At 38.0% G+C, this 23,940-nt stretch overlaps 2 protein-coding genes across 2 annotated transcripts in view; both read right to left on the bottom strand.

Moving 5' to 3' along the window:
- LOC135086975 (TGF-beta receptor type-1) overlaps positions 1–18,289 on the bottom strand; it is a 53,016-nt gene extending 34,727 nt beyond the window's left edge. Inside the window, exons 1-3 of the mRNA XM_063981829.1 lie at positions 17,915–18,289; positions 16,609–16,720; positions 15,808–15,956 (exon numbers count right to left, since the gene is read on the bottom strand). Coding sequence (XP_063837899.1) covers positions 15,808–15,956; positions 16,609–16,720; positions 17,915–18,014 — 361 coding nt within the window. The 5' untranslated portion in view covers positions 18,015–18,289. The remainder of the gene's footprint in view (positions 1–15,807; positions 15,957–16,608; positions 16,721–17,914) is intronic.
- A 3,655-nt stretch (positions 18,290–21,944) lies between these two features.
- LOC135086905 (uncharacterized) lies at positions 21,945–22,300 on the bottom strand. Its single transcript, XM_063981725.1, has one exon. The coding sequence runs from the start codon at positions 22,212–22,214 to the stop codon at positions 22,038–22,040; it is 177 nt and encodes a 58-aa protein (XP_063837795.1). The 5' UTR covers positions 22,215–22,300; the 3' UTR covers positions 21,945–22,037.
- Positions 22,301–23,940: the final 1,640 nt, after the last annotated feature.

The following is a 23,940-nucleotide window of genomic DNA, read 5'->3' as shown; positions in this document are numbered from 1 at the left end:
AATTCATCACTACTGAGCTATATAAACGTCAATTATAGTTTGTGACTCAATGCGAAACCACTGACCACCATATACTGAAGCAAAAGAACTTGGCAATGTCAAGGGAAGTCCACGTTCGGGAACAAAGCGAGTGGCCAAATTCGCGTTGCGTCATCGAGACCCCATCTCAAAGGACGAGGACCACAATACTGTTACGGTAATCGCTTTTGAATACGCAGATTGGTGATACACATTTTGGGGATAAGTGCCGCATCCTGTGGCCGTGACACAGTATTGATTAACTGTATTGTGTCATTGCACTTTTCATCTGGGTTATCATTCAAGGAAGACTTCTGTCGAGTCTAAATTCAAGCAGTAATGCGAGTTCTAATCTACTATTGATGTGTAGAAACTTCCAGTATACTTCAGATTTTACCACCGCGTTTAGTTCGTGAGATTTACTGTCTGTGACAAACGAATACCATTGAACGCCACAACGGGCAAAAGCCAGTGAAAATTTAAATATGCGCTAATAATACACCAATTGAAATCTCGAAAAAAAAAGCTGTCCAAAAGTTACGAGGTGTCAGACAACGGATTTACGCAGGGGACGCCTCCCGGCATCCCAGACGAGCCCACCTAAAATGATGTTTCTATATTATGCGAAACAGAAACTTTAGGACTCAATAATACTTTCAAAGCGATTCACCTTTCCACGACGAAGTCAAATAATATTTCTTTTTCACATCTCATTAGTGAATGTAAAAAGATTACATTTGTCAGTCGTGTCGCAGCTCGCAGGGTAATGTAGGTGTGTTTGAATCCCAGAGCGCTCCTCGCGCATGAATTATTAAAGGCGCCCCTCTAATGTGGGGCTTCCAATAGTCGGGAATTCGGTATAGCAGCAAATTATGACACGGCCGAATGGGAAAGGCTTAATTCACTACAATTATAATTATCTTCTGCCACAAAATTAAATATAAATGTACTTTGATACTATCCAAAGTAAACAGACACAAAAAATAAAGTTACGAGGGGCAACATTATACAACTAGTGTTATCGAGAGCAACTTAATGTTTTAACAGTAATTTGATGGGGGAATTCCCCCAACAAAATTGAGTTTATGCAATTAAAATCCAGACGACCGAAAAGCTGTTCGCTTCCATTTTTTTTTAAATCAGCGAGGAAATCGCGATTTTACTTTTAATCCTTGCTTTCGGCGGAAACAAAATATGTTATAGCTGAAACCTTATGAAATACAATAACATTTGCGGGTTCCTGTTATTATAATAATAGAATAAGTAGATGCGAAAACCGTACGTCGTAATAGACATCGTTTTTCAGAGTAGAGGGCTCAGTATTCAGGATAATGTTACTTTCAGTCAGCCAACACTTCCCATTTATTTTGGAACTGCGTTCAATGGAAGAGTCAATCTAAATAATACGAAAAGGCACTCCATATTTTAAGTAAAGCGGGTAAGTAATCCCCTGAGTAGGTTCCGAGTCATTAAAGGCATATTTACGAATTCTGAAAATGTTTTTCCATGTAGGTTTTTACAAAATTACAATAGTTCAACTGCCCATTTTCTTCAATTTACTTTTGAATCAAAAACAAACATGTGAACTGAAATGAACCTCTCTGGAAAGCCCGCTTATACAGACTAGTATAATATTGATTGGATTTATGAGCGGGCTGCAATTAATTCTTAATAGACTGCCAGTGGGTGTCTCAAACATCGCCGGTGGAGAGTGTCTGAAAGGTTCACAGGTTTAATTGCCTGCCGATCGGTTGCCTAGGACTCATGATATTAAGGGCACCTACTGATAAAATATCAGACAGTTAAGGCCCAGAACAGACGGTGAAACGCAACTGCAACGAAACTGCAACTGCTAGTTACTTTTGAGTTGCATCTATGTTTCTGCCATAGCGTCCGTTGAGAGACCACACATGACGCGACCAGTTTGAAACTTTCAGTTTCAGTTTCATTCATCAGAATCATCAGAAAGTTTCAGTTTCGTTCTGGGCCTAACTGACATTTACGTTCACAGACATGTCTGGGGGCACGGCAGTGCCCCCACCAAGTCGAGCAAAAAAGCGGCACGGCCGTACCATCCTTTTCTCGAAGCAATTCAGGCCATTTTCGACCGCCTGTAACTTCGTTGTGGATAAAACTAGAAGGCTGAATTTTCATTAGCTATGCAGGCATTGTAAAGACACGGTATATTTAAAATTTCATTCAATTTGAACCAGTAGTTTAAGAATTATAACGGGTCAAAGTTACTTAATTTTGTCACTCACTGACTCACTGACTGACTCACCGATCATCAAAATTCTAAGGCACTTCTAGCAGACCTAGAAGCTTCAAATTTGGAATATAAGTAGTGTTTGGTGTATGAATCAAGGAAAAACTAAAATATTTGGGGGCACGGTAGTGCAACCGCCAAGTCGAGTAAAATTTTTCAATTTCGGTCCAGTTTTCTAGATACATAACTGCTGTCTACAAAATACAAAAAGAAATGAGATTTGGGGGCACGGTAGTGCAACCGCCAAGTCGAGTAAAATTTTTCAATTTCGGTCCAGTTTTCTAGATACATAACTGCTGTCTACAAAATACAAAAAGAAATGAGATCCCATCAAAAACAATACTTGTCAAAAAAACCAAGTCTCGCAACTCAGTTGTTCTACGGTAAAAAGTTGTGAGATCCATGTAATACCAAGTCCAGGCCAGGAAATCTTTAACGTTTTACATAAATATATTGACTTGGCCATCGCATGAAAACACGTGTAAATTAAATTATTTAGTGCGATCTCACAACTTTTTACCGTAGAACAACTGAGTTGCGAGACTTGGTTTTTTTGACAAGTATTGTTTTTGATGGGATAATGGTTTTCACCAAGTATCTGTTCGATAGTCCTTAATAGGCTATTAGGGACTTATTAATACGTGGAGAAACTGGCCTTTAATATAACCGATGTCAGTGATCTTACAAAAATAGCCAAATAGATAGCAACCGAGAGGCACGATTCTTTTCAGATACAAAGTCTGTCGTTCCCAAGTGAAATAATGACCCATTTTACCCGACTGCGCCACGCGAATAGGGATAGTGTGTTTTATTAAAAGACCATAATGTACTTTTTATGAAAACTGTCTGTTCAAAAGTTTATGAAAAACAGCTAGTGTAGTGAATGAGCTTTGTGAAAATGCTTTATACTCCCGCTCTTTGTGTCAGATGCTGAACAACTCTTGGGGACTCTAATAGGGGATTTATAATAGGTATTTAAGACATAATTATTTTTATATTCACGAATCGAATCCAGAGATTAGCCAAAGAACAAATACGAGGATCAAATTCTGCGAAGTAAGATATAATCCGCAAATACTGATAATACCAAGGGAAAGTATTTTCCAATTTTCTTTCATTACAGAGGAATTAGCCATAATTAGAAATATGTTGTTTCAATTTAAAGCAAATAGACATGGTTTCGCACAAAAGAATCGACAGCACAAAAGGGTGGGCAAAAGTAGACAGAGGCCAATGGAACGTATTTTAGTTGGGCGGGCGTGGACAAAATACAACAAATGTGAAACACGAAAACGTCGCGCACCAGGGCTCAGACCTCACCCGGGGGTGGAAAATGGGAAAAGGCCAGGTGAGGTCTGGCGGGCAGAGGGGAGTGAGGTCAGAAGTTAATTGCCTGCTCTCTGCCTGGCCTGCCGCCCGAGCAGGCTTCACACTCCAGCAGTAGCGTCTACCTTTGCAGAACTGTAGGTATTTCGTGGAATCTAAACGTTAATTATTATTGTCCTTTATGGAAGGTAACTAGGTGTAGCCTGTGGCTTTGCATAATAGTCTATGCTATAGGATGCCAACCTAACTTTATTATTATGCCTACGCTGTCTGACTGTATCTTAAAAGGTAGACAGTAGTACTTTTCTACGGAAAGTTTATTTTTATTGCTGCTTATACAAAAAATAATAAAATGATCTTATTTTCTATTTGTTGTTTACATTTTTTGATAGCAAATTACTTAATATAAAATCTGGCTACTCATACATTTTATATTATTATTCTGTTGATAGTGTAGATCCTGCGACTTATTTGTCCTCTGGATTTATAATACAATCGTTAGACGCCGAATTTACTCGCGTGGGTGTCAGTCTGCATATTTGCGCACTTATTATTATATATTTGTACTATTTCTATTTATTATGGATTCACGTACTTAACGTTATGTATCTCTACACCGAAAATCATCAAATTCAGCGGGGTTTAGAGTGAAAATGTAAGAGCCAGAGTTTCGCATAATGATATTAGTATTGATTCAAATAAAATCAGTAGCCCTTCATATGTGGAGCGGTCTCGCATACAGATGAGGCGCCGGCGTCAATGCTGCATAAATAAACGCCAGCCTACGTTAGCAGGACCGACTCCGACTCCACGTGTCTTCCTAGCACCCCTGATGTGTATCAAGGAAAATGCATTTGCCTTTTAGATATAGACTAGCGGCCGCCCGCGACTTCGTACCCGTTTTACCCCTTAGGGGATGAATTTTGGAGAATCCCGTCTTAGTGTTCGTTCGTTCTAAAAGGATTCAAAATTTGAGACTCCTAGCACTTGTAGTTTCTGAGATTTCGTCATGAGTCACTCAGTCAGTAAGCCTTTCGCTTTTACGAGTATATGTAGTTTTAAGACGGGATGCTAAAGGCAACTTTCAGTAAGAAAATTGTTAGAGTTTAGTAGCTTTTGTAATCCCTATCATAACACAATGGTAAGTTACGCGCGGTTTTCGCGCGGGCGAAAACCGCCGAGCGGGACCCGCATACAACCGCGCCCGCTGTGGGCAAAAACCACGTCGTGAGTTGTGCATTAGTTTTTACCGTGGTTTTTACCCGACTGCGCCAGAAGGAGGGTCATGTTTTTCGAGTGTATGTATTTACTTAAGTATCTGCATTCTACAGAAGCTGCGGGCTCGCAACCGCCGCGGGCGCGGCGGGTGAAAATCGCGCCATGAGTTCTAAGCGTTAGGGGGAAACGTTGATCAATGGATTTGTGACGCCATTGGTTTTTTTAACCGAATTCATGTTGATAATCGTTTCCAGTATCTGTCAGAGCTTTTGCTCTTAAAAGTTTTGAGTGTATTTTAAATATGCTGATAGAGTTAGCGAGGCAACATGAACTGTCGATGGAGCCTGACCCGAATGTGTCCCGAGTCAATTAGTCGCGACCGCCGCCGGGGCTCCGGCTCCGGCCGGAACCACGAAAATTAAAAGTGCCAATTCGGAAATAAGCTCCGTAATTGTATAAAGTGAAACGTTTTAATTCCGGAACGTGACATGAAAAATGCATTAAAGAATAGGTAGGTATACATATTTTATTTAAGCTTAGCCAAATATGATACATTTTTGTGATGAATTTAGATTGTGGATTTTTCCGCGAATTCTTAGTATAGGTGTACCAGAATCTCATGGCAAATGGGGAAAATAAATTTTGTTGTGTACAATACTGGGGAAATTGGATTAAACGGTCTTGATAATGTTAAATTTTTATTTATGACATTAGATAAAATTCTCCACGACCAATAATTACGTGTAACACAAACAGTAATTCCTAAATACTAAGATGTCAAAACCAGGCGATGCTACATTTCCAGCCTTTTACCAAGAAAGGCGTGATAGGCGCCGGAGCCTCACGGACAACATGGCGTTATAAACAAGGATTTTTCGCGGAAACAGAACTCGTAAACATCCGGACGATTCCAGAAACGACGAAAAACTGCCATGAAATTATTGCTTACAAAAATATTAAATTCAGTGTATGTGTTCCTCTTAAAATTTCATTTCCATACACTACAATAAAATTCAATATTACACGAAATACGTGGAAACGTAAGATTATGAAATTCCACAAATTCATATCGATAGCTTTATTAAGCGAGTATATAAGTAGGTAGTCGTCGAGACGAACCACTCCAAATCGAATATCATATTCATACAGGCATCCGCCCCAGCATCGAATGGCTCAAATATTTCCCGTGTAATCAATTTCACGTGAGCGATTATTGAACAGACTTAGGTTTTCCTGCGAATTGGAGTATTTTCCGTAGCTTCTGTCTCAATCGTTTTTCCAAAGGATCATTATTTACACAGTCATTTCTTGGTACGAAGTCGCGTTTGTCAACAAGCCACACATGGGCACCAAAGGAAGTGTGTCCATACGTACTCCAACAAAAACTGATTACACGTTACCAAACACGTGCAGGTAGAAAATTCCTATGGCAATGTGTAGTTCAAGGGGTGCTTCAATCAAAATACCCTTATATCCAAACAAGAGCTCAGACAATAAGGTTATAATATTAAAGTTATATAATACGTACAAAGCCTTCGGGCAATGAATAGGCTTGTCCGGGCAAGCTCGCTGTTCATTAGCAGACCACATCTGCGTTGTTGGAAGTATACATATTTAGGTTTTCAATATCCTGACAGAATTAAGGGAAATCGCTTGCCAATCGTATCGTTCGTTCGTTTCAGCCAAATGACGTCGACTGCTGGACAAAGGCCTCCACCAAGGTTTTCCACAATGAACGGTCCAGCGCTGCCCCCGCATCCAGGCTCTTCCCGCGACCTTTACCAGATCGTCGGTCCACCTAGTGGGAGGCCTGCCCACGCTACGTCTTCCAGCCCGTGGTCGCCACTCAAGAACTTTTCTGCCCCAACGGCGATCGTCTCTACGAGCTACGTGCCCCGCCCATTGCCACTTGATATTAGCGATTCTGCGAGCTATGTCGGTCACTTTGGTTCTCCTGCGGATCTCCTCATTTCTGATTCGATTACGCAGGGAAACTCCGAGCAGAGGCGGCGTAAGGCGTGGGCGACGTGGGCCACCGCCTACGGCCTCGCGGTACAAGGGGCCTCGCGCACAGTGGATCGAAATGGCAATAAAGTGGACATAGGGATTTTTTCCGGAAAATCGAATTTTAAAAATTTCCAATCGATAGGCCTTTGCTCACTCATCACGACATGTCATATCACATTTTTCTCTAAACCTGATACTTTAGCTTAAAAAAAATAATTTGTGTTTTTTTTGTATGGAACGAGACATAAAGTACTAATTTTCTCCAAAGACCTGCTAGATCGTGACTTGAAACAACCTAGGTCGGTATAACTGCATTATTTACTAATAATATTCTAAGCTATTTCCAGCTGCTCCAAACCGCAACTTGGCCTGTTAAACGATTCCGAAAAAAATTTAAAATTGACTCTTCTTGTAATTCTATTTTAGTACTTTTTAGTCTATTACGGTACTAGAAAGTGATTTTATCGTTAGGTGACATTGTTATCTATTCTCAGAATCTGTTAAACCCTTTCTTTCCTATCAGCACATGACTTCAAAACAACAATGAAGTTACACATACCTCGTAATTAACGTGTTTTGAGAATAAGCGGATAATGGTCAGGGGTGTCGGTAAAAAACAGATAAGGATTGTTTATTTGTCTTAAATTTAGTTCGGGCTGTGTAACGTCACCAATAAAATTCAACTTTAAATGCGCTTTTTAACATGTAATTACAATGGAAGCTATTGTGAATAATATAGATTTGTTCGTAGTCTTAAGAAATACGTTAAAACCTTTGATAGACAGTGAGGAACTTTATAATCACCTTTTGCAGAAAATGGTACATTTAACAGAAGAAAACAGTGTTAAGTTAAAAAAGTTTTTCCGGAATTTTTGTACTAATCTTAATGGAAGATGGACAAACAGTCATCTATCTCTTCCCCAAATTTTAAGAAGAAACAGTCATTGGCTTGAATCTCCAATTAACTGGGTCTGGCAACTACACTCAACATCAAATAAATCGCACCTTCCACGACGCGAACTTTAGAGATTTTCTTCTGACACAATCATGGTGCCCCAACAATATTGGTGTTAGTCAAATATAAATGCAATTAAAGAAAACGTGCCACTTCTACACTACATGCTTCGACTACTTCCTTTATCCCGAGGAAACCGTTACATAAATTAACTCCGAAACAGAAATAAAGCTGTGTGGCGCGTATAAGTGAGTCTTATTCTCCTGAAGAAATAAACGCAGCTACTATACATACATTAAAAAGATCTGAGGGCCTAGTGTGAGTTTACATTGAGCGCGTCAAAAAATAACATTAAATGTATGACGGATTGTACAGCGCCCCTAGCGGGAAACATTCAAAAACAAACATTTTCATACATTGTGAGCGCGTCAGACCCAGTTAATTGGAGATTCAAGCCAATCACTGTTTCTTCTTAAAAATTGGGGAAGACATAGATGACTGTTTGTCCGTCGTCCATTAAGATTAGTACAAAAATTCCGGCAAAACTTTTTTAACCTAACACTGTTTTCTTCTGTTAAATGTACCATTTTCTGCAAAAGGTGATTATAAAGTTCCTCACTGTCTATCAAAGGTTTTAACGTATTTCTTAACACTACGAACAAATCTATATTATTCACAATAGCTTCCATTGTAATTACATGTTAAAAACCGCATTTAAAGTTGAATTTTATTGGTGACGTTACACAGCCCTAACTAAATTTAAGACCAATAAACAATCCTTATCTGTTTTTTACCCACACCCCTGACCATTATCTGCTTATTCGCAAAACACGTTAATTACGAGGTACGTGTAACTTCATTGTTGTTTTGAAGTCATGTACTGATAGGAAAGAAAGGGTTTAACAGATTCTGAGAATAGATAACGATGTCACCTAACGATAAAATCACTTTCTAGTACCGTAATAGACGCTTTTTCTAAAAAAAGTACTAAAATAGAATTACAAGAAGAGTCAATTTTAATTTTTTTTCGGAATCGTTTAACAGGCCAAGTTGCGGTTTGGAGCAGCTGGAAATAACTTAGAATATTAGTAAATAAAGCAGTTATACCGACCTAGGTTGTTTCAAGTCACAATCTAGCAGGTCTTCGGAGAAAATTAGTACTTTATGTCTCGTTTCATACAAAAAAAACACAAATTATTTTTTTTAAGCTAAAGTATCAGGTTTAGAGAAAAATGTGATATGACATGTCGTGATGAGTGAGTAAAGGCCTATCGATTGGCAATTTTTAAAATTCGATTTTCCGGAAAAAATCCCTATGTCCACTTTATTGCCATTTCGATCCACTGTGTCGCGCCTCAAAAATATTTTTTTTAAATATTAATCTAATTTGTATTTTTATGAATAAAAACTTGTTAGTGTTCATTGTTTTTTTATTATTACTTTTTTTATAATTCAGTTCGCCACAGAACAAGGCCTCGCGAAATCTGTCTTGCCCACATCAAATTTAGGTCTTGCCCCGCCACTGACTCCGAGCATAGCCCGCTCCATTGCCCTTTGGGTGACCTTGAGCCTTCTTATGAGGTCCATAGCCAATCGTATAGGCTATACCAATCACGTATAGTACGGCAAGGGCAAGAGCAACTTTCATTCTAGAGTGTAGAGTCAACGTCGAGGTAGGTTTAAGAATGTGGGAGACCAAGCATTCAAAATGAAGAAAAAAACACTTCTTATTGTAATGAATGAATGGTGCGAAACTGTGAAGTCTAATACATTTTCCTGTTTATAGTTTAATGCGAGTGGCTCTTGTATAATTTCAAGGCTCTCAGCATAAATAAGAAATTCTACTTAAATCAGACAGAATGATGTTGTGCTTTCCACGGAATGAGTGAGATAAAATTACCTACTTTTCTAGTCATGTTTGGATTAAGTATTGGAAATTATTCCAAAAATTACCATTCAATTACTTTTTGTCGTCAATGGCGACAAAACGGACTTTTTATAAACGCTGTGAATCCAATGCGAGTTTTTATCGAGATTGGTTCAATATTTTTTTACTTTTTTGTTATGGTGTTGTTGTGAAGGTCTTCTTTGTAAGTCGTATTTTATTAGAACAAATTGAACAAAATTCAATGAATGATGTGCTGGTGCGTAGGTACATCGGGAAAGTAATAAAAACAACGAAGAAAGCAATATTTGAGTACAAAAACTGTTTCTATGTACGTAACTATCAGTGATTATCTCCAAATAACAATATCTGAAAGTAACAGTACATTATGTATATTCTTCTTAGCAATAACAAGACTCCCACATAAATATTGCAAATGTAGGTTGATTAGGCTTGTTTGTCAGGTCAGGATTTATCCAATTTGCCAGCAGGGAATAGCCAAATATTCTGACAATTTAGCTTGGATTACTGATATAACAATGACGTATGATTTCAATAATATGGAGTACGTAGAGAACATAATAATGTGCTGGGGCGGTAGGTACAACTTAGAGTAGGCGCACACCGTTGATTTTTCGTCGGCCGATAGTTTAGTCGGGCAGTTGATCAGTATGGGCATGTATGGGAGTGCGCATGCTACGCCGATTCGATTTGGCCGATTCTTCATACAATTTAAAATCGGGCACAACTATCGGCCAACTAAAAATCAACGGTGTGCGCCTACTCTTATCGATAAGGATTTGGAAATGATGTAAAGTTAGCCACCAACATATCGAGATAGGATACGAAGGGGTACTCGTGATGGTCGACCATAATGACTTCCCGCATTTCGTTCACGCGTTATCTTATCGCATCCCTTGCGCGGTAGACCAGGCAGGGTGATAAAGACTAGCCAGGCCGCCCCACTCCTAAGGCTTGGAGGGGAAGCTCAGACGCCTGCTAGTTATTATGATTATTAATATCTTATGAGTCAAGAATTGAAGACGGCCAATCCCGTGTTTCTAGTTATAAAGAACTAAGAGCAAGGGAAGGAGAAAGAGTTTTGAAATTAATTGGGATTTCTTTGCGAGGAACGAAAGTGACGAACAGATCCACTAAGTATGAGACTAAAATCCAACGTTGTTATGCGAAGAATATAATTCCTAAATCTTAGATTATGAGCGGTGTAAATTGATAGCATGTAGTAATATATTCCTATAAGATGATCTATTATCCTAAATCGATAAAATGTGAGCAAGGGGATAAAATTAGTGTAGGATATGAGTAGGAAACGGAACGTAAAGATGTGTGAAAGAGAAGGAAGAGTGTGTGGGTGTGACGTACGACGTGTGGACGGACGACGATTGTTATAAAGCCTCTCATTGAGTGACGTTTTGCGTGTCGAACAAGAACCTAAAATATTAAATCTTCGTTACGTTTGAGTTATCCGATCACGTTTAAGCATGAATGGGAATTTGTCACAAAGTTCTATTGACTATTCTAATCCTGAATCCGAACCACAATCTATCTATCAACTTAAGTGATCGGTGCAGGATGGTCTTAGATTCAATAAAGATGGACCAAAGGCCCAGATTGCATCTAACAAGCGGTTAGGCCTTAGGAAGTGTCAATCTTCATAGTGATGCACAAGTGGACCTTAGGGACCTAGCTACCTCTTGGGCCTCGTCCATCCATAATTTGTATTTCATTTTAAACTACCTTTGCACGCAGCTTCGCCCACGCCTAGGGTTGCCAGGCGTCCGGCTCTCGCCGGACATGTTTGGCTTTTTAGGGACTTGTCCGGCCAAAAATTACCTAGTCCGGCCTGTCCGGCTTTTGATTTGATTGCCGCGCCAGGCGAAAGTCGAGCCACAGAATCATATGAAGCGCACGAATTAGGATGTTGGTTAGCTAGTACTCACTCATGAACTGACACTAATTGCTGTCCGGCTTTTAGGGTAAAATGTCCGGCCAAATGAAGCACAAAGTCCGGCTTTTGTGATTTTGGACCTGGCAACCCTACCCAAGCCTGCTCTGTCACAGAAAGACTATCAAAAGGGGAAGGGAAGTCGAACATTAACTTCGAACTCCTCCTATGTTCTTCTGATTAATTTCGTTGCGGGTCCAATGACAGTTTAACTTTCCCCCGGGACAAACTTGACCTTCACTGGTTGGGTTTTTATTGGCGGTTAAGCTGTAGATCCTGGCTACACAGGAGTTGCAGTGGTGGGAAAGAGAGGTGGGAATAGTCCCGTTATCAAAAGGGGAACAGCCCTTTGAAAAAACAGGATAACTATCATAATTGTTTTTCGCTGGCTCTCTGAAGCATCTCTCTACTAAATTAGAGCTACACCGGTTCAGTAGTTAAACGTTTAAAGAAAACAAACAGAGGTTACAGTTACTTTCACGTTTATAGGGATTGTAATGTGATATACGCGCACAATAAACAAATTTATTTAATTATAGTCCTTTAATTGGATATCAACACAAAGCAAATTTCATTTAGAAAGGAAAGCTAATCAGGTTTCACTCTAACACCAATTAATTTGAAATGAAAATACGCGTCCAAGACAAACATTTGAGACGATTGAGAAAAACAATACTCCATCTTCAAACAACTAATCGCTTTATGTATTGCATATCCAAGCTTCTTTATTAAATTTCTCGAGAGCTATTTTTAGTTCGTTTAGAAAACGTAAAAAATTGACGATTAGAATTTTCCAATAAAGTATTGATATCTTTTAACGGACCAAGATTGTTGTTTTGATAAAATGGTACCGGCGGCGCAGGTAATTGAAAACTCCCACTGAGGTATTACGGCGATCGTTCGCCGAAACGCGAAACCAGTAGCCAATTAAGAACATTCAACGTAGGGCTTAAGCACTTTTGACTCAAAAACAGATCTAATTACACGGTCGTCTGTAGAGAAAAGACATTTCCAATATTTTAATCCGGTTCTTTAAGCATTTAAAATTAATTTAACAAATTAAATCAGTCAATTTTCGAACATTAAGCCCCATTATTTCTAACGAAACTCGTGAGCGGCACTGAGCGGGATCGATTGAAGTCAATCGTCTAGTCTTATACAAATCAACAGCATGCCACAAGGCAATTAGCCCCTTAAATCTAACCATAGCATTAGGTGTTTGCCAAACCACCTCAAAGGTGCCCGAAACAGATGGAGAATAAACGTGATTACACGTCCAATGATTACCTGTCACGGGCACAGTACAAATTAAACAGTAGCCCCAGATCAATATACCAATTTAAATCATCGAGTTGCCATCAGCAGCACCAGTTACCAACCCGACCGATTCCTACCGCACTGTTAGTTCCGTGTGCCCGCTACCAACTTTTTAACTAGATCTCGCGTTCTTCTAGGTATAGCCTGACCAGGAACATAAAAACCCTCGCCATGTTGCGGAAAATTAATGGTACTAATTTCTTTTAATGGCAACAGTAACTGAAAACTTCATTTACATGTCACCTTGCATGTCAGTCTATTGCTGTCAAAGTGTAAACAAACTTTATTTTAAATGTGCGCAATTGATTTTGTGAATTAAATTGCTAAAATCTTTTTATAGTCGTGAAAGAAAAGTGGTTCACAATGTGTTAAAGTATTTGTCGAAGAGAAATACTAAGGGTTCGGACAATATTTTCATTGAATAATGTTTCCGACAAAGATTGTCAAATTGACTGACATGTTTATCGTATAGTACAGTCAACTATGAAAATTAGCTGTGGTTTGTTTCAACTACCTATTTTAAAGTTTTTTGTCACTTTGTAAGTATCGAATTTTATGGAATTTGGAAATGAGTACCGAGTTTGAAGCGTTCATGAGCAGACATTGTAGTTGAATATTCAAGTTCAGAATTTGATTATTGATGAATAATAATAAAATCCTACTTGCTCGATTGATGGTTTCATTTAATTTATTTAAACCAGTTTACCTATAATATAATATTTTTTTGTTAATTTATGAAAATATCAAATTAGCCTATAATCCTGACTCCTGATACATAAAGTTAGCCTATTAATTTAATACAGGTACGACTGTACCCAGTGTTGCACTATCAAATGCAATTGACGCGCCTCTATGCCAGGGTTTTTATGTTCCTGGTCAGGCTATAACTTGAATTTCATTGAAGATCGATTTTTCATTTGATAAGTTACTTTCATGTTGACAGGTGACTATCATAATAAAAAAAAATTAAAACCGCCAAATATGTTTTTCTATCAACTGAAAAATCAGTTTGATTACGTAACTCATAAGAGTTTGAGGTACATTGCCATTTTAGTAACTTAGGTTAGGTGCACTTAACGCAAAAATATCAATTTCCATGCATTTTTCACGATGGGGATGGATAGGTTTTGCTTTACTGTTCTAATTTTAAACATTTCAACCAGAATTCAAAAGTACTATCAAATCGGATGCGCTGTTTATGCGATTGAGTTGATGCTTCTGGCACCTTCTGGGACACCTCGCTTCAATGCAATCGTAGGCACGATACGACGGAGTCATCAGTTCAGTCTAAGTTCGTTTAACATTTTGTTGAAAAAGAAATGCGAATCATCTTACTTTACTTACTTTCAATAATCTTATGCAACATTTTTATGAGAAGCAACAACGCATCCGACTTTAAACTAATATAATATACACAGCTGCAAAAAATCACATAAATAATTAAAAACATAAAAACAAAAACACGATAAGGTAAAATTCAAATGCAAATAAAAAAAAACACAAAACATGCACAAACAAAAACATACAAGATCATGTAGTAAATATTGGTGTTACCTTTATACGTGAGGTGCTCGGGTTAGTCAGGCTTACCATGCTTTTGTCAACCATTGCTATCGAAAAACACAATGGCGATTCGAACCGTAATTTTGTAAGAATCAAATTAATGTTCCTTAATTTTTCCCATAACCAACGGTTTTAGATAATTATGTTAATTGTTAGCTAACTTTAAAAGATAGTATTAAAAAGAATGCAATAAAAATGAGTGAGAAAACCATGCAAAAGAAAATAAAGTGGCCGGCATGATCACTTACATGGAGTCGATGGGAAAGTCGTCGCTATGTGAAAAGTCTCCACCTTGAACATAGCAAGACGACCGCTAAACCTATCGATCCCATGGACTAATGTCCCTTGAAATTATCTCCTATAATATAAATCCCAAGTGCAACATTACATTAAACCTATTTTGCATTCATTTGCCCACGAACAGGCGTAAGTAACCCTCTGTGTGATATTGATAATACATCGATTTTTATTCCATTTCATCGTAGACCTCTTGCACAGTAGAGAGAAGAGAAGTGTTACACACTCATCACGGACTAAATTATAACTGAATTGATAGATTTGATATCGGACCGTAGATCCTGGAACCTCATCCTATCTTACGGCGAAAGTTACGCAATCAAAAAAGGGAATACTATGTGTAAGAGGTCCGTCACATGCAACACCAGTGTGTTTAATTGTCCTCATTGCAATGGCATTGACCGAGCTCGAGGTTAGAACACCGTGATTGCGAGATGGGACTCGACAAGACAATGGACAGGACAGCACAAGCATACTCCCGTACCTGCTGGCGCCATCAAGTATCGGTTACAGAAGTCCGAGCCACAGCACGAGATATCGGGGTGTTCGTCCTTGCGGCACCAAATGGGCATGTCCCCGGGGGGGAACCAACTGGGGTTCCGGTCCCAACATCTACGTTCAAACCGACACATTAGTGATCTGCTACACACCGCTGCTACCCCCGAGTTCAACTGCGGGTGATGAGCGGTGGTGAACAAGTCGAACAGTCAACCACCCACCACCGCCATTGAAATCACAAAACTGAATCTGTCCTGAGTTACTGTTGATATCTTTGATTTATTTTTACATTTTCTACATTTCTATTATGCTAGCATAGAGTTCTTAGTGACTAAAGTTGCTGTTTACTAGCTTCTGCAGGTGATCAGTGCCGGTCTAAGGAAGAACTTAGTCGGATTAGAACAAAAGGAAAAAAAACTAGCCATGCATTTGTGAGCTAACACCAAGCGGTCGCGCAGAACTTGGTGCGGAGAGGAGTCGTCCACGCCTACCTGGCGGCAGAGGCTGAAGCTCCAGACGCAGCCCCTTGTTGCACATGTCGCTTTTGCAACATTCGATCGCAACCGACTCATTTCTCGTCTTCGGCGTCGAGCAACGGAAGGGGTGCTCGGGCGGTATCAATAATACGCGGTCGATACAGCTGCGCCACGATTGGAACCACCATGTATATGTTTAGTAGGTTAAAGCGAAACCAACGCACACTCGAAACTTATGTTATCGCACATCATTCAAACATACTAAATATCTCGACGTAACTTGCCGCTTAGTAGTACATATTCAAAACTAACTCAGAAGCGATATTGTTATTGGCATCTCAAAACAAAACTTGTAGGAAATGATGCAATTATGAGTCTAATAGGACATCAAACAAACTCAAATCTGCAGTCAAGGAGGCACGCCTTACCGGTGGTCGCGGCGCGCGGCGCCTTGGCCAGCTTGTCTCGGTAAATGTCGTCGGAATTGCACCGATCGTTTTGACAGCAATATGCTGGACTTTGGCATAGTAACACTCTATCGGGAGGGAAGGCCTCTTTGGCATTCAAACAGCTAAAGACCACAATCCCATGAAAATTGGTTAAGATATGCTCTGGAGTTAGTTCATTCAATTGAGTTGAAATGAGTTTGCCAATCGTTTTTACTAAACCAAATATGTACCACTAGTTTGGAACAAGCTTACAAAATTTTTGCAAAAAATTTGGAAAAATTGAATACCTATTATATTCTTGATTTTAAAAGAAATTACTCAATGAATAAATTTCAATACAGTTGTATGTGATAAGCTGTATACTCACTGGAAAGTGAACTTCTGGACACCATTCTCGAGGCTGGTGGAAGCATAGCAGTAGCCGTCTGTCTCGCATGTATTGTTCGGGCATGTCTCGCTGTTGCAGTAGCATTTTAGTGCTGTCACAAACCAAACAAACAGTGTCAATAATCATAATACTTAGGCTTACTATCAAGTTTTTTTTTTTTTTAATCCTGATGCACAGCCTAGTCTTATCATTATAATAAATTCATACAAATTAATAATTAAAAATTCATTGATGATAATAATCACACAAATTATTATCATCAATGAATTTGAAACCCTATAAGATTTGGTGGCCAGGAAGTGTAATCATGCCCTAAGTGGTAATTACATTGAGTTTATCAGGAAAGAGATAAAGTAAAAGATAGTTCTACAAAAGAATGCAACAACTTAGCATAATAATGAGTTACTATTCGGCTGCAAGCTAATGGCCAGATAAGAGCATTGCATATTTTAAGACAATAGCAAATAATGTTCTTTAACATAATTATTATGACATAATTATGTTATTCTTATTCAAATCAGATCATTGTTATTCTATATTTTCTTAGAAGATTCAATGCTTTATTGAGTTTGTATATTAATTTTTGTCATTTTAGGGACAATGAGATTGTTTTGTTTGTGTCGTAAGATTCATTAACACAAATTATCTTCAGTGATATGCATAAAACCAATTTTCTGCAATTTTCAATTGCATGAAGTAAACAAAGTAAAAAGCAATAAAAAGTAATATTGCAATTTGTTCCAACTTCTGATTGTATAAAATTTGTAGAAATAGAATTTTAACAATAATGATAAGTTTAATTTTAATAAAAGAATTACCGACATTTATTTACCACATTAAATATTAACTTATATGTAAACAATTAAATGAGTCATTACTTGTTTTGAACTTCCAACAATACTTTTAGTGCCTACATACCTACTTGTTGTATGTGTTGTTTATCTAACCAAGAAACTTTTTATATTATCAAAATTTAACTTATCAAATGTTTTAATCATAGATCTACCAATATTTATAAAATACTCTAATTGCGTATCAACTAAGAATGTATTCCAATATATTAAAATCAGCATAAATAAAGTTGAAAAGTTGGGAGGGTAGAAGTTTGAAAGACAACCAAAGTTTTAGATAAGAATACAAATTCTACCAATACAGCATGAACTGATCATGAAACACGGTGGCCTCTATTCTGATAGCCTCCGGCTAGGTCTAGCTTTATTTCACAATAACTGTAAACAGCCAAAATAATAGATTAGCGTGTTCGCGGGTGACGAAAAACACTCACCATTGATTGAATCCAGCGTTCGACACAGAGTGATTATAAACAAAAGAAACCATTTTCTCCATTGGATCGTGTCCATCATCGCATTCTTTCGCAGCAACATCGTAGTTCAATGTAATAGAACGGCAAAACACTTTTTATTGACATACGAAAAACACGGCCATTCACAAATTACGGGAACATTTGACATTTTCGATAGCGCATAAATTACTGTAATTATCACTAATCTACATGAGTAATACGAATGTAAACTTTACGAATCGTTAAATATTATTAATCGGTATAAAATTAATATATTTGTCAAAAAAATAATATTATTTTCCCCCGGTTCTCGGAGATAAATAGCGAAGTGAGTGAACTTGATGGAGTTGAGTGGAATCTCAGTGCACAGATAATATTTTTTTTTTTTTTTTTTTTAAATAATAATAAAATCTAGAGTTGCCATAATAAAACATATCCTTGCCAGTTTAAAAAACAGAATCGAATACAAGTTGATTAGTCGATTTTTTTAGAAAAATTAAACGAGTTTTAGTGATTCTTTGATTGAATATTTTATCCAAGGAGCAGAATATAGCAAGTTGATGCGAACACATACACTGATGTGACAATTATTGAATTCAGAATATGAGACCCCTCCCAATCCGAGAAGTATACAGTGTAGATAGATTGCAGTAGTGGTTCTGTAGATCTACAGTTCTACACAAGTGGCACTTTATGATTGAATCAAACATTGGATCCGTTCACGGAGCGATGTAACTCCATACAAAAAACGCCGGAGCTAAGGCCTTTTCGACAATACATACAACCTGCCACGTTTTGCCAGTAGCGGCGTAAGGGGAGGGCGGTGGGGGCGGTCCGCCCCGGGTGCCAAGCATCAGGGGGTGACACAAGGCCCGCAGATTAGTACCCACTGGCGCATCTGCATGGCAAGTCTGCGGTCTATATCATGATACTCCACGTAGTGGCCCCACCGCCGGCGAGTAAACGACTAACTATCGGCTATTTTCTCGCTCAAGAAACGTACGAAAGATACCATTCCGTGTGAACAAAAGAGATGCATTTACAAATAGTTAATCTCTGACTGTTCTCACTGCCGGCGACGACTCGTTTTACTAGTAGACGAGCTTTCATAACTAAACTCGCTCAGCGATGCTCGCTCGCTTGATCATTGAGGTTTGCAGAGGACTGAGCGACCGCGGCGAGTGGCGCGAGTAATCGCTCGTCGCACTCGCACACTCGCTTATAGCCCGACGATAAAACTATCGAAACTATACACTCGGTTCCCGCTGATCGCCAACTCGTTTATACACTCAACATCAAATAAACCGCACCTTCCGCGACGCGAACTTTAAAGATTTTCTTCTGATACAATCATGGTACCCCAACAATATTGGTGTTATTTGAAAGCCCAATAAATATCCTTAAAGAAAAATACATTTGATTTCTAAATAAATGATTAACATATACCTATTACCTACCATAAATGTGACTTGAAAATAGACCTCACTTTGGGCTCACCTCTGGGATCAATTAGACCATTTTTTATGGTTATAAAACCAAATAAAGATCTCACGTGTCCTCTTTAACAGATGGTAGCGATTAATCCCAACTTATAGTTCCAAAATATAGATGACCCACGCTGAACTGTCCCACCAAACTCAATGACAGGGGGGCGCTACCATTGTTCAACTATATGGTTTCCAACATGGCAAAAATCTGAACCAGCGATCCGGTATTGACGGTGGCGCCCCACTGTCAATGTCATCGACAGGACAGTCCAGTATAGTTCCAAAATACTGGAATCCCTGTCATTGAGTTTGGTGGGACAGTTCAGCGTGGGTCATCTAAAACAGTTTTATAGTCATAAAAAATGACTATATATAGCGTAACTACCTATTTTTTGAAGAAGTGACTCTGGATCCTTGTAAAGACACATTTTTGGGGTAAAAACCTTTCCTTTAATGAAATAAAGTTTAGTACTAGGCTTTCAAATGGAACCAATGTTGGTGGAAAGTGGGGATGCATACTTTTGATAAGTGCTTGTCGCGGGAGGTGCGATTTATTTGATGCCGAGTGTAGTTTCTAGTTCTACTCGTTTCTCGTTCATCGTCGGCGATCGGACCACTCCCCCAAATCGTACTAATTAATCGAGACATTGAGTTTAATTTAATCGACTATCTAGCTGACATCTAGACAGAGTCGATTCAGATAAAATAATATAGATTTCTCTTTTACTCTTTTAGTGACTGTAGGGTGAGTGAGGGAGCTAAATATAAAAAAATAATGTCTCCTAATAGGTATTGTATGGTTTCAAATAGTGGTACAGACCCTAGTCTAGTGTAGTCACATTTGAATTTGGCGGCAAACTAGGGTTCTTACGGGAGTGGTGAATTAAAAAAACAAGTTTGAGTTCCGGAAAGGTTTGCCTAAAAGGCATTACGGCAAGTGATAAAATAATAAAATAGCAATAATTTTATTTTAATTATTCTTCTAAAGCCCTTCTAGGTCTCCGACCTCACAACTCTTCTCTTCTAACAAATGGTGCGGAACCTGTCCTTAATAAGTCCACTTGCTAATGATTTGTATTATATTCGTTATATTTTTATCTTGGCATATCGATGTAGGCCTACTATAGGACGTTTAAACTCGTAAAAATCGAACAGAACCAGCAACAGACCGAACAACCAGACACCAGTAATAGAAGTAGAACGTTTCAGCCAAAGTCCACTGCTTGACAAAGGCCTCTCCCAAGGATTTCCATAACATCCAGGTCCAGGCTCATCCCGCGACCTTCACCAGATCGTTGGTCCATTAGTGGGGGGCCTGCCCGCTACGTCTTCCGGCCCGTGGTCGCCACTTGAAACTTTTCTGCCCCAACGTCCGTCATCTCGTGCTTAGCACGATGACGAATATTGTATTTACGTAACATCGTCATTTTGGATTGTTTTGGTGGAATTACATAACAAAATGACTTTGAAGTGAATAAAAACACTCAATTTTTCAATTTCATTTATTGTTATCTTACATGACAAAAAGATAAGTATAAATGCATGGCAAAAGAAATGTAATACACTTGAGAATTTTCGCAAATAAATATTCTTACTGAAATAAATTAAGTCATCTCGTAAGAATACATTTACGAGCGAGCATTGATAATGCAGGGCGCGGGAATAACTGCGTTTTATTTAAACTCGCCAGTTGCACAAGTTACGCGAGGGTTTAATTACGAGTATACAGGTCATTTTCTTAAATTCGAGAAGTCCCTATTAGCTAGTTACTCATAAACCGCATCAAAATCGTAACAGTAGTTTCCAACAAACGGCGAAAGGGACTTCTAAATGGATCCCTATTTTTTGTAATTGCACTTTTAATATTTTTGTTTTCCACACATTTATATTGTGCTGGTTTATTTTGGTGTGCACGCATTCTTATATTAGTATAAATGCACATTGATACATACAGATATTCACTATCTATATCTAAAATACATTACATGAAAATAATTAATAGATTTTCTTAAAATTTATGAATCATTTTATCTTGTCATTCTCATTAAAATCTTATTTGTATAGTATAAATCTGTCATTTAAAATCTTAACACTAGTCAGACCTAACTTGGACGGAATAATTAAAAGAATAAGTAAAACATAAGAGAGAGATAAGAGTAACACCTTGTGTAAAACTTTAAAAAAATTAATAAACAAAACTTGCCTTCATACATGTTACATACATGAAACATTTTAAAATATTTAAAGGGTGCAATGGACAATATGGCAAAAACTAATACCAAATATTGTTAAGATGTCTTTACACCTTTATAAATGAAAATTTACTGTGCTCCAAGAATGAGCCATTACATACTTAATTATGCTATGTTATGTACTCAAACAACACAACAATGTGTGTTGTGGACTGGTACTAGTTATGGACTTAGCATTGCAGAAAAGGAAGGAATACAATATCATAGGAATTCGCTTTAGCAGTAATTAGTAATGTACATAGTATAGTATAGCATACAACACAGAAACTAAAAGACATTTAAGTATCTATTACAGAAATATTTTTAAGGTGTCAAGTTTTGTTTATCAATTTTGATTATGATAAAGAGCACAATAAACATGACTGATCAAGCGTATGACACTTTCTGTTCATACGCCTCATCATCGTTCCAGTACTCTTGATCAGAGAAGGTGGTGTGGCGGAGCTTGCACCAGCGCGCCCCGAAGCGCAGTATCAAGATGATCACCATCAGAACAAATAACGAAAGGACTGCTACAGCGGGGTACATCATAAGGAACGCCATTTTCAGACTTTTTAAATGTCACTCTCTCTCTTGTGCAGTTCTAAATATGACAACTGAGATGTCAAGGGTTGTTGGGACACGGATGGCACAAACTCTGATTCGTGTTTGTGTAAGTCGTGGTACTCTTCCCCGTGGAATTGATGGACGTATTGCACTTGATTATGTTGACCCTCGAGCTCTGTGAAGTCGAGAGGTGGCTGCTTGTGAGGGGTTGCTGACCAGATGGACACAATCCAACGGTTTCCTGAAAAGTGTTATAATTTATAAAAAAAACAAGATAAGAAGTGAAATTTACGCAATTTCTAATTAGATTGAATTGTAAAAGTTTAATTATTAGAGAGGTAGAAGAACCAAGAGAAAATTTTAACAAAAAAGGCTAGTGATTGAAATAAACAAACCTGTGTGTCTGTCCAACCAATATTCCGAGTACCTCGAGCAGCAGCAAACAATGTTCAGGATGAGAATCAACCCCAATATAACTGAACAAATAGCTATGGCGATGTAAAACGGAGTGAAATCGCCCACTTTTGACACAATCGGGTTTATAGCTTTGTATGTACCATTCCCTGTAAAGTAAGTTTGAGGTTCATATGCCGACATTCTCAAATTCAACCTGCAGAAGAAAAAAATCAAGTCAAAGCACTGGCTTCGGCGATGGCCGCGCCTATCAACAGCCGAGTAGGGCGTGGTGGCTTTACAACGGCCAATTTTCTCAAAACAATGAAAGAAACTGTACCTGTTACTTCATACAGTAAGGTAGATCACAACTTCCAATAACAATTAGAGAAGAAATGCAACGAAATCTAATTTAAATTAATCTTTCACACAATTTTATTTGTGTACAAAAATTAGGACACCATGAACAAAAAGGCAAAGCAAGCCGAAAACTGAACGAACGAACGTTTTGATTTTGACAGCTTTGACAAGTAGGAACGAATGACATGCCAACGCCACTTGTAACTGTGTTACCAGTATCATATTGAAATTTTGCACATTTTTATAGACAGCTACAAAATGGTGGTCGTGGACTCGTGGTGGTGAACGATTGTGAAGTAGTTACAAAAACGCCGGAGGGAAGCGATTTCGAAATTAAGCTCATTAGATGGGAAACGAGTAGGTAGGTAAATTATTTTTTAAAAAATTATAGATTTTTTTTTCAATTACTTATTGTAAAGAAAACGTAATAACTTTTAAACTAAGAAGTAAAAAATAATAATGCTAAATAAATACAAAAATCCCATGTCTCTATCCCTACACAACATTTGCAATGATTGTTTGAACTAAGCCGCTCCAGGCGCGTCATTCAACACTTCGTTAACAACGAAGCTGAAAGTGACTCTAGATTTGTAATTTTGATAGAGACAAGTTAAATTTCAAATAAAAACAAAAGATTTCGAAGAAAAATAAGCATTTTAATTAAAATTTAAATTGTCTCTGGGTATTTCGCCGAAACAGTAAATTTTCTGTGTCCAGGCAGGCGAACACATGTTTTTTTATATCTATACGTATAAAACTATTTTTCTGGGAAAGTTCATCAAAAGTTTTATTTGTTTTTGCTATTACAATAGCAGATACTACAAATAATAGCGTAGAAAAACTTAATCAAAAGTCGTTTTTCTAATTTCCTTGTTATGTCCATTACTGTTGTTTGCCAAAATGAAGGCACACTGTAACAAATTGAAGCGTAATTTCATTCTAATAGCACTCTCTTTATATTTGAGAAACG

This window comes from Ostrinia nubilalis, chromosome Z (assembly GCF_963855985.1).
Source record: "Ostrinia nubilalis chromosome Z, ilOstNubi1.1, whole genome shotgun sequence".
NCBI lineage: Eukaryota > Metazoa > Arthropoda > Insecta > Lepidoptera > Crambidae > Ostrinia > Ostrinia nubilalis.
Note: the sequence above shows the minus strand (reverse complement) of the source record. Positions and strands in the feature narration are given on the sequence as shown.